The 12253-nt window shown below is 35.3% G+C and overlaps 1 protein-coding gene across 2 annotated transcripts in view; it reads left to right on the top strand.

Moving 5' to 3' along the window:
• PPP4R3A (protein phosphatase 4 regulatory subunit 3A) overlaps positions 1-12253 on the top strand; it is a 45033-nt gene that overhangs the window by 14152 nt on the left and 18628 nt on the right. The window contains exons 1-3 of one of the 2 annotated variants that reach the window (XM_018082249.2): positions 2574-2634; positions 4105-4203; positions 6620-7237. In XM_018082249.2, the coding sequence (XP_017937738.1) occupies positions 6695-7237 (543 nt within the window). In that variant the 5' untranslated portion in view covers positions 2574-2634; positions 4105-4203; positions 6620-6694. Of the gene's footprint in view, positions 1-2573; positions 2635-4104; positions 4204-6619; positions 7238-12253 lie in introns of those variants that run through there. The other variant, XM_008933595.4, reaches the window with a different exon arrangement.

The following is a 12253-nucleotide window of genomic DNA, read 5'->3' as shown; positions in this document are numbered from 1 at the left end:
TAATCAGCTTTCTAATTGTTAAATAAAACTGATTTAACGTGTAATAAACATGTGACTTCTAGTGACTGTTATGGCGAGCACTTTAGACTGATAGTGTGTATTCAACAACTTTTTATGCTTGAGGAAAGTAAGAAGCCTTTTGGCAATAATTTCAAAAAATGAGAAGTCAGAGGGTAGATTTCTTTTAAGTACAATTGCCACTGCCTCCTGGCTTGAACTGTTGCAGTAGTATGTTTGAAGGTTAGCTCCTCTAGGCATGAAGTCTCAAATAAAACTGTAGCACACAGTAGTACTTCCTTGAAAACCTCTAACTAACCAGAATGTGCTTCGTGTGGGCTTGATGCAGCCAGAAGTGAGAGAAGCAGCACAGAAATCTCCAATTGCATTCTGAATTGTTGCCTCAGGCTGTGTCCTTATAAAGATTAGAGTGTACAAAGTTATCCTCCACTGATAAAAATGAGGGAACGTTAAATAAATATGGGAACGTTAGATACACAGGTTTCCTAAAAAGAGGCCGTGCTTAAAACTTCTGGTTACATTTAAAAATTCTTGACTTCATCTGTGCAGTCATAATGTGAAGACTGATATGAAAGAAGACAAATTTGCATAAATGCTCTTGGGGAGACCAGCAGATTTTGTATGGGCTAAGATGGTGATGACACATCCAACTGGCATTACCGTCAAAATACTGTCTTGCAAAGCAGCAAATGATTTTCAAGCTTGAGATAAGATTGTGAACTCCACATAAATAGCTCCTGATTATCATCCTATTTAAAAAAGATCTTGCCAAGAACTGTGGTGCATCCTGAAAAAAGTGAGGAGCTAGAATGCTGGAATTCTTGCAGAGCGCTCAGTATGAAAGCCTGCAATGATAAAACATCTGTCCATGTTTATGACAATTCACCCAACCGTGATTTAATACTGCAGTTTCACATTCAAATTGTGTTTAATGATGAGCTAGATAAGAACAAATTTTACATGTTTTAATCATACCATCCAGTTCCTTGTGTAGAGGCTAACATTTGGTATGTCATGCAAAAACAAAGGACACGTTTTTGATCAAACTCAGCCAGAACTTCTATGAATCATATAAAATTGAAGATTTTTATGCTCATCAAGGTGTAATATGCAAGACTCATATCCTTACCTCTCTAACCAGAAACTACTATTACTAAGCATATTTGTCCACGCTCCTGTTTTCTCTTGAAATGGTGAAGCCATTCTTGAGAAATTTCTGTTGCTTTCTGGAGTTAAAAGAAGTAATGTTTGATATTTGAAAGCAACAGATAGTCTTATTCCATAGCTGAGAGATCCAGAGTAGTTAGTGGATTCAAATTATACTGAGGAGATTTTAGATCAAGCACATAGATTTTATTCTTAAAACAAGCAGAAGCAATACTGTTATTCATGCATTTTTTTATCTCTACATTTAGAATTTCCTTTAGTCATTTCTTCATGCATGTCTGTCTTGTGCTGCTCTTCTTTTTGACAATTATAAGCTTTATAGGATTAACAAAATGAAATTACATTCATAAGTGTCTGCATTTAATAGTGAATTTAAACTTTGACAGAACTGTGTATTATGTGACAGAGCAAAGTGCTTTTGTCACTGTGTTTCATGTTCTCCTTTTAAAAGACCTTTCAAGCAAGAAAGGTTGTACAAACAAATACTGTTTCCCAGAAATCGAAGAGTAGCAACTGGTAGATTTCTGTTGAGTAACTGATAATAATCTATAATATGAAACACTTGTGTGATAAGACAACAGATAACTTAATAGTGTTAATGTTGGCAATTGGAAAATGCTTTTCTGATATTAGTAAATGAAATTATTGCTCTGTTGCTCAAATAATTTCTTTCAGCAGTTTTTTGTTTTGTTTTCCAAAGAAGTAGTAAATTTAAAAATTCAGAATGTGTAGAGGTGTGAACTTCTGTGTTTAGCAGTAGGTGATCTTGTTTAACAAGAGCAATTGCTGTATTTTGGCCAAATACACTTCTGTACATCTGTGACTGTAGTTTTCAAAAGTAGGTTTTAAAAGTAGTCATTTCCCTATTTGTTAGTCATTTTCTTTATCAAGAAGAAAATGTATTTTGATCTTCTTTTGGAAAATGGCTTGCTTAGAAATCTAACCACTTTGACTTAAGTGGAGTAAAAATTGGATGGGAAAGTTGCAAGTTCTGCTAGGATCTACTTAAAATGTGGTGTTAGGGTTAGTTGTGTTTTTTGATTTTTAATTAAATAAGCACTACACAGTGTGGAGCTAATGAGACAATGGCCTTGAAAATTACTGCAGTATAAATACCAATTGCAGAGATTAATGTATTAGAATTTGAACCTGATACCTACAATGAATACTGCAGTAAGATACATACTGTTTTTAACAGATGGTAAACAAAAAATTTCGGTTTTGACCTTCACTTTTTAGATTTTTGTAAAGTTATTTTTCTTGCTCTATAGGAGCCAGCAGTACCAAGTGCTGTCAATCTGTTATTACCAGAGTATTTGCACCATGACCTTGTAGAGAATAAGCTGTTAATTATGATTTTTTTTCTTCCTTTTGTATTTTGGAGGTGGTCTTCCTAAATCCCTTTCTTCTGTGTACCACCTCTTCCTCAACCATTTGGAAAAGGAAAAGGTAAACTATTTGCCATTTACAAGGTAAAGCCATTAGTGCCTCTGAAGCAGTATAGCTGCTCTGGTAATGGCAAATTGATTATATTGTATTGCTTGATAATCCTAATGGATCTAGCTGATGGTACTATTTAGATTATAGTTTAGTTTAAGGAGTTTTCTAGTAAGTGCATAACAAAATCTAAGTCTAAGATTTCTCTTTATCCTCTGTGTTCATTTTAGCATTTGAAGCAAATTAAGTCTAATTAATAAAATGTATTAAACTTTATAAATGCTTTACAACTTACAGTGCTTTTGCAAATATTTAAAATTAATTTCTTTAGGAATAATCACTGTAAGCAAAATCTATACTTAATGAAATAAAAATTCTTTATGTTCCCATTGAAATACAAGTAGAAAAATCCTCATGTCCCTTGTCCTAGTGAGTAAAGGCACAGTTTGGCACTTAGCTGACATAACACAGTTTCATGGAGCTATATATATTTACTGTGGCTATATTTTAGCTGTTATAGGAAGACAAAAGACTTTAAATAAAACTTAATTCAGGATGTGTAAATAATGCCGATTTTATTTTCTACTTTTAATTTTATTTATTACTTTATTTGTATTTTTTATTTAGTTATTCTGAGAGTTATTTAGCAGACTGTTAGCTACTTCATCAAATGCCTTATCAGTGTGTGACATTGCTGTTTGCAGCATCAGCTACCACTTTGGTATATTGGGTTTGCATGCAGTATGAGGGCTCTGAGAAACTCTGGAACTCTCTCTCTTGTAGATGAGAGGTGAAGTGTCTGGGTAGTACATACAGCTAAGCATGGCTTCAACTAATTTCCAGAAATCTAGGGCAGAACTTCCTTCCAGAACTGTGGTTTGGAATAAGTAAAGCTCCTGTGTGTGGGTCAGTGTGAAGGTGTGTGTACTCTCAGGGAGTTAACTGTGCTTATTCAGGTTTCTGTTCTTTAAAGCTTGGAGCCCTCTTGGGGCTGCCTTTTAAGCAACTGTTCTATGCATTAGCACAATGTCTTCTGGGGCCTATAAAAATGGAAAAAAAAGATTGTAACTTTGATCCTAAAGAAGAAGTGCAGTTTTATGTGATCCAACTGAAACATTTTTTAAATAAACCCAAACATAAAAGCCACAAACCCCGTTGCTGTTGTTATTGTATTTTATCAGAGGGTGCATTGAGGTAGAAGTGTGTATTCTGGATCAGCCTTTTTGAGATTTACAGTATTATGGTCACGTGAAATAAGAAATTACTTCAGTATCTTTCTGAAACTTCTTTGTTCTGATTTATGCAGAAATCTTTTTAATCCTAGGAATCTTAGAACACATAAACATTTTAAAAAGTATGATGATTACGTTTGTGTTGTAATACTATCATGTCAGAATTAGGTCTCGGCCTGTTTTTATTTTAAAATTTTACTCTTTAAACACTGAAATACATTACCTGAAAATACTCCTCTTCTCTTTAAAGGATACCTTGATTGTGTGGTCTGAAGCTGAAAACTATGATTTGGCACTTAGCTTTCAAGAAAAAGCAGGATGTGATGAAATATGGGAAAAAATATGTCAGGTAAGTTTAATAAACGTAAGATTGAGACAACCTAATTCATGCTAATGTTTGTGTTCAGACTTTTTAGACTGTTCTAAGAGATGAATCTGAACACAGTAGATAGTAAAGACTATTGTTTTAGCCACCTCTCCGAGATTTTGCATTTTTGAATTTGAACGCTTTCTCCTTCCTCTGGAAATTTAATACAAACCTAATCTATGTTTTGGGTATTCTTTTAGAGCATTTGCAGGTTTTATTGCTTAACATAACTCTTCATCTCTATTATCACCCAAGGAAGTGTAGCTCTGAAAAAGTTTCATAACAATTAATGCCATAATTAACTTTTTCCAAGTTGACCAAAAGGGAAAAGATTACCTATCAAAGCTGTATTGTAGAGAGAAGAATGTATGTGAGCTCTTTGTGAATTTATAATATATTTCTTATTGAATATGTACCCTAATGTATTATTGTATATATGGTATATATAATAAAACAATATCTTATTTACATTTCTCTTTCTACATTTCTCATTCTTCTGTTTCAGGTGAGGGGAATATTGAGTGCCTCTCAGAACTTTTTCCATGTAAATGTTTCCAGGCTATGAAAGATTGATGCAATAGTTGAAGTTGGAGATAGCTCTATCCCTATGTTGTCACCTTAAAGATACAGCTTTAAGAAATCAAACAATTTATATGTAGCATGTATATATTTTAACATGTTTTACCACTGAGATCAGATGACTGTATAGTCAGTGCATCAGTATTGCTTGTGGATAATATTTGGTCAGGTATTAACTGTTGACCAATACCTAAAAGAGTTTAATCAGTATAGTCACTGCTGTAAGTTCACTTTGTCAGTTCTTATTTGGGTTTTTTCTTCCATTCCAAACATTACAACTTTTCTTAATTCTCTGCTACATTATGTGGGACTTCTCTAAATTAGTCTAAATTGCTCTCTGTGCGCTGTTTCTGTTCTTAACAAACCTCTAGCTTTCTCCACTCTGTCTTTTGGAATTCATTCTCACTGATTTCAGAAGTAAAGCAAAAAAATCTGGTTTTGTAGTGGCATGTGTCTAGATTATTCCTTTTTTTAGGAATGAGTATTTTCAATAGTTTACCACTTACATAAATAAGTAGAGAAACTTATGTAAATAAGTACAGAAACATTTCCAGGAACCTTAGCAGTCAATGGACTGAAAGTTGGGGACAGAAACAAAATGGGGAGAAGGGGAAGTTGTGTTCTTGGGAAACACCCAGATAAGAAGCCCAGCTTCCTCACCCTCATATAAAGATCTAATATTTCTGTAGGAAACCAGTGTCTTTACATCCTGTTTTGAGGCCACGCTATTGTATTTGTGTCTAGTGTACTTTACAGATCTTAAGCTTTCTCAATCATGAACACTTCTTCTAAAAGGAAAACTTTGATACCATTTATAGTGAAAGTGGTTGCTGATGTATAAGCAGAACAATATGTGGTTTTTAACAGTGTTTTGGATTTTAATCTAAATATAGGTTTGCTGTTACAAATGAAGTATTATTTCTCCCAGAGATTTTTTTGCTGATTTTCAGGATGAAAAAGAACACTATCTTCTACTGCTCTGCACAGCAGTGCCTTTCTGAATTTGACACATCAGACTCCAAGCAGATGCTAAAATTAAGATGTCATTAAAGATCATACACTCTGGTGCCCAAGCATCTGTCAGTTTTTTTCACTGATTTGTACTTTCCACATTTCCTCATATCTCTAGAGAGGTCTTTGCAGGTCCTGTGCCTTGTTTTTCTGACAGTCAGTTTTCCACTACTCTTTTGTCAATGTTTGGGCTTTTCTGTTCTTACAAGGGGATTTTGTGTCTGTAGAGTATTTAGGAAGTGCACTGTAACAGATTTTGACTTGCAGGTCTCCAGTACTGAAAATAACAATTAAATTAGCAAGACTGGCCTCTCTCCTCTGTTTGAGGTAGCAAAAGCTTTTAAAAGCATCAAGAGCAGTTAATAGCCTATAGATAAGTGTTTAAAGCGGTCACTGCAGTAATGTAATACTGGTTTGCATTTAAAAATCTGTCTGCAGAAAATAAAGAGTGGAAACATAGTTTAGTAGTCTATTAAAAAGTTGCCATCCATATTAGTAATTATGAATTTCTGTTTTTATTTGAAGTACTTATAAAATGTAGCTTTTTTCTTCATTCTTCTTTTTTTAGAAAATAAATAAAATTAAATGTCTAATGTAGAAATAATTTTTTAAAACCTTCTGTTTGAAAAAATCTTTTCATCATCTCTTTATTTTCCAAACCAGCTATACTCAATGTCAAACTTAGATTTGCACTTCTCTTTTGCCCATACAGAGAAAAAGCACTTGATACTTGAAATTATGTTTTATAAAAAACAGTCAAGCAGCAGTAAAATTAAACTCCACTTTTTTGACAAATTTTATTTTGTAGGTTCAAGGCAAAGACCCTTCTGTTGATATTACTCAGGACCTTGTTGATGAATCTGAGGAAGAACGCTTTGATGACATGTCATCACCAGGTCTAGAATTGCCATCCTGTGAACTCAGTCGACTAGAAGAGATTGCAGAACTTGTGGCATCTTCGCTGCCTTCACCATTACGCCGTGAAAAACTCGCGCTAGCACTGGAAAATGAGGGTTATATAAAGAAGCTCTTAGAAATTTTTCATGTGTGCGAAGACTTGGAGAACATCGAAGGACTACACCACTTATATGAAATTATCAAGGGAATTTTCCTTTTGAACAGAACTGCACTTTTTGAAGTCATGTTTTCCGAGGAATGTATAATGGACGTAATTGGATGCCTAGAATATGATCCGTCTTTATCACAGTCACGGAAACACAGGGAATTTCTGACTAAAACAGCCAAATTTAAAGAAGTGATACCTATATCTGATCCAGAGCTGAAGCAAAAAATACATCAGACATACAGAGTACAGTATATTCAAGATATGGTCCTACCCACTCCCTCAGTTTTTGAGGAAAATATGCTATCAACACTTCATTCTTTCATCTTTTTTAATAAAGTGGAAATAGTTGGTATGTTACAGGTAAGTTTCAAAATTTCATAGTCTCTTATTTGCACTTGGGCACATAAAGTTGGATAATTATTCTTGGAAAAACTGAGGTGCTTCGGTGGAAACTTCACTTCTGTGATTCTCAAAGTGATTGTGGAGTATGACAGAAAAAATGTGGATTTGAGCACTGAGTTGTTGAAAATATGTTCTTATGTCTGGTTTTGGATTGGATTCTCTGTAACTATTTAAATGGAGAAAACATGTAGAATCTTGAATAAGGTTGTTTGGAATGAATAGTATTGTTTGCATTTTGAGGCATTGACTTTAATAGGAATTTTGAGGGTTGAAGGTTTCCTGTATTTTGGGACTTTTTAGTCACTAGACTTAAGGATATTTTTTGTCATGTTACCATGCAAAAAAAATTAAATTACTTTGCCTAAATTTCACAATACAATCTCCTACCAGGATGTAACTGTTGCTATTTTTGAAGTAAATTAAGTTAGTTGTTTGGAAAGTACAGGTGAAGAACACAACACAGCCTTAGGTGCTTGAATGTTTTCTGAGTTTATCTTAATAAGTCCCTAAATAATGCTGCTTGGAATTAGCAGTTTTTCCTGAAGTATGTTACTGCAAATGTAAAGAGATTATATGATGCTGTAGATGTCTTACCAGCATGTCTTTAATATTCTGCAGCAACCCATGAACTTCTTGAACAGTGTTAGTTAGAAGCAGGGGAGCTTCCTAAAGCTTTCAGCTAACTCAGCACATATATTTTTGTTTATAGAGCTTAATTATCTTAATTCTCCTAGTGTTTAATGAATGAATAGCCACTGCCTTTGTAGAGGCTGTCTGATCTGAAGAAATGGACTTAGTGCTAGATATTACTGATTACCTTAATCATATTTATCTTCAGTTTGACTCTCAGGATGAACTCTGTATAATTTCATTGAAAATACAGCAGAGTGAAAAGTCCTTTTGCAAGCTCATATAGGAAATAATTGTCAAAACCAGACCTCACAACTTTTCATCCACCATCCACTCCCTTGGAGCCTTAATATGTCATATCCACATATGGAGTGTTTGATAAGCAGCCAAATGTGCAAGTCATCACCCAGACCTTGCTGCTGAGGCACGTGCCTGGTGGACCTGTGAATTAGGCATTGGAGCAGCCACTGGAGGCCTGATGGAATACCTGGGGCATCTTCAGTAGTACTGGGCTCTGCCTTAGGCTCGGCTGGACCAAACTGTTCGTGTCCTCATGTGTGTCTTTGATGAACAGAGTCACGGTTGCTTATCTGGAACAGAAGACCTTAATCATTTTGTAACAGTGAATTTGAGAAAGTTAACAAGCCTGACTCTGAGACAATGCCAAAAAAATTCAGTTAAGGGGTCTCACCTTGAGTATCCAATATAACTAGTAGTCATACTCTCATAAAATGTCTTCTTTGCAAGGGTTGTTAAAAGCAAATTTCTGAGGGTGATACATTTTGGCTGGAGGAGGAGGAGGGGAAGAATTACTCAGGAGTCTTGGTGACAGTGGCTGATTCTGAGGGATCTTGAACTTTGAAAAGGAAGCTGGGCAAGGAAAAAGAGGACCTGATCCGGCAAAATTGTTAAGGGTGTGTTTGCCAGACATCCCAAAATAACTTTATTGAGGACTAGTGACTGATGAGTTTCCTTTATTCTGTCTCTTACAACCTGTGTTAGGTTAATAGATACAGGGTAAGTGTTGGTTCCAATAGCAAGGTTTAGTGTGGGTGCCAGACTTCTTAGTTGCAGTTTAGAGGTGAAATGGATGCTCAGGGCTGGTTGTGATTTGTTGTGTGACAGTGGATTTCTGAACCTTATCTTCACTTCTGTTGCTGTTGTCTGTGGTTGAGAATAAAGTGAACTCCATGTATGTGGGAGCCAGAAGAATTAACATTGCATTTCAGAGTTAGATAAATATTTCAGATTGTTCAAGTGCTTTCTACAGCTTTGAGGAACCAAGAGTGGTAGCACACAAGAAAGATAATACATCCTGTGTTATATTGCATTTCCTAGTACTTTACAGTAAAGCTCTATAGCAGTGAGTGGGAACTCCCTGAATCTGTAAATAAGAATCTGTTGGAAATCATTTGACATTGTTGATCAATTTTGATTTTGAGGGAATTAAAGAGACTATAACAAATTATATGTCCATTGCATTTTTAAGAGTTTAAAAGGCTTCACTGCTGATTTTTCAAGTTCTTGCAGTGTAGCTCTAAACCAAGGTTTCAGCTTATTTACCAGGCATTTATTTTTTTGTTTATTTGTAGAGCAATATGTCAGGTTGCCCTTTTCTGTAATCTCTGCACTCTAAAGTTTCATTTCACTCCTTATTCCTACAGTCTGCATATAAAATGTATGATACTGTTCCTTCTCATTTCTTTAAGCAGAATAAATAATTCTTTAAGAACAAAATTAAAAGACTGTTTTTGTTGATTTCAGTTCTGTAATTAATTCCTAAGGTCTTTCTTCCATTTGTGTATGGTTTAACATGCATTTCTGTAGCTGGTTGTATGAGAATACTTTGGTGTATGTGGAGGGGGTGTTACTTCATGAAAGATTTAAAGTTCTCTGGAATTCCTGGCATTCATTATTGTAGATCTTAGGAGATCTTGGTGCTCACTAACCCTACCTGTGTACTTAAGTGGTTTCTTTTGTAAGTCATTATTAATTGAAAAGGCTCTAGAATGCTTCATGGTAGTTTCTTGGGAGCTGTGGACAACTCTCAAGTTCTTAGTTGATGCATAATATAGGTTGTTAATGCCTCTGCTGTTGACTTTAGGTTGTCTCTCCTGGACCATTGAGGATGTGACAAAAGAGATCTCCTTTTGAGAAATTTTACTTCTCAGAATAAAAGTAAACTCCCTGAGTAGTTGATATCCTGTGACATACTGCAACTATTGCGTGTACAACTGAGTTGTTGTGTATTCTGTTCTTTTCTCTCTTGCTGGCTGTGAAGAAAAGGAAAAGAAAACCTGTTACATCTATCATGAAGAAAAATGAGCTCTAAAGAGGCCTTTCCATGTCAGGCTGTGTATTAACCAGAGTGGCATTTTGTAGTACCCTCTTGTCACTCAGCCATACCTTAGTTTCAGAGAAGTGACTAGAAATTTCTACAAGACTCTATAGATTGTGTCTTATACTTTTAGGCAGGCTGAGTGACTTTACTCAAAACTACCAATGTGTTTTATTTCAGCCATTTGCTGTCAAGATGGGTCAGTAAAGGTCATTGACCTTTTAGGTCAGTTTTTCAGTTATAACTAGTGAATTCTGTAAATGAGAACATGCTGATTCTTAAGAGTTCTGGCTTTATCAGGGAGACTTTGGGCGTGTTTAAGGAAAAACAAATTCTGTAGTCATGGAAGATACCTGCTTTCATGATTTTGCTTTCTTTAGTAGGTAAATAACTATTGCCCCTCTGTGGTAAAACTAAAAATAGAGACTAGGTAACAGTTGGCACTTAGCCTTATGAACTGTATTCCTTCTGCCTTCTTCATGAAGGTTGGCTTTCCCATAATATTTACAAAAATGCTTACACTGATGGGCTTTTCTGACAAATTGAGGTTAGTTTATTTGTGATATAATTTTATAAGAACTGTCATTTTAAGTGAGCATGTCAACATCTTACTAAACTAATTACTGTTGTTCCATGATGAATAGTAGAGCCACGAAAGCAATATTTCCAGCCTGCAGAATTAACTGCTGTGGAAAATACTCAATGGCAGGTTTTGTGATTTGCTGTATGTAAGATACGAAAGAGGTATATAACATTTTTTTGCAATTTCAGCCCCTCCTAATATGCTCTTACTGCTTGGGGTCCAGCCTGTTCTAGTCTTGAGATGTCATAGCCTCCAAGAAACCTTGCTGAAACATGGAGTTCGCCAAGTTTTGAGAGTGGGGGTGGGACAGGTAAGTGGTGTTTCTTGCTTTATATGACGCTCTTTTGCAATTTAAAAAATATATACTAATGTTCACACTGGAGGCCACCAGTTCTTTCCCTTTGTATTATTAACTAGTTGTTAAAAAACCAAAAACTTGCAAAACTGCGCCATAGAGTGAGCAAACACTGTTTCCGTCTGTTCTCTCCCCCCTTTCTCATTGGCATATTCTTTTTGCCAGCAAGATCCTGCAATGTTTTTTATCTTCCAGAATACAGAATATTGTTAGCATTACTTTTGGGTATGTGCATTTAGACTTCAGTGTCTTTTATTTTCAGGAAAGCTGAGAGTAGAAGGGGAAGATTTGACGTGTTAAAATAATTTTTGTGCCTGGTAGAGCAGTGATCACATGGTATTACTGTACTGGGAAATCAGATTTTTTAAAGACAGAAATTATATTACTGCTGGTCCCTATCTCCCTTTTCAAGAACTAAAAACTTGTAGGCATTTAGGTACATCTGTATATTTTACTGGGTTTATGTATAACAATAGCTGAATTTTAATTTTTAAAGTAGTTTTACAGATAGTTGCTTATTATTGACTGAGACTCATGGATGTAAATGTAATTATCTGTAGTTGTTTTAGAGGAAGAATCGTGTCGGTGCATTTTGATGGTTTTGCCCAAATCCAGTCCACTGTTTTATAGTAGTTGACTTAGGAAAAACTGGAGATTAACTTCCAGCAAAATACAGCTTGCAATGAAGTGTAAAAGGATACCACTTCCTGGGGTAAATGACTTGGTGAAAGATATTTGCAAGTGGTGCATGCTTTTGATTTCTGGGGTTAAGTTCTTCATTGTAGAAAATGTTTTTCTATGTGTGCAGAAGCTGCGTAAGTGATTGGGTGGATCCCACTACTGTTTCAGCTTGTTGATTCAAGTGGAAGTAGCGCCCGATGAAGACCTGTGTGGAAAGGCAGTCTGATATAAAGGAGATTTTAAACTAAGACATCTTCTGGTCTGGTAGCGGGAAGGAATGTATGTTTGAAGCTGTAATTATCTGTTCACTGGTCACATATTATGAAAATTTCACCTTATGGGCTAAAATACTGTTTCTGCCCAAAATGAATATGGAGGTGGAAAATG

This window comes from Manacus vitellinus, unplaced genomic scaffold (assembly GCF_001715985.3).
Source record: "Manacus vitellinus isolate BGI_N305 unplaced genomic scaffold, ASM171598v3 scaffold_6_pilon, whole genome shotgun sequence".
Classification (NCBI taxonomy): domain Eukaryota; kingdom Metazoa; phylum Chordata; class Aves; order Passeriformes; family Pipridae; genus Manacus; species Manacus vitellinus.
This window is presented reverse-complemented; position numbering and strand designations above follow the sequence as displayed.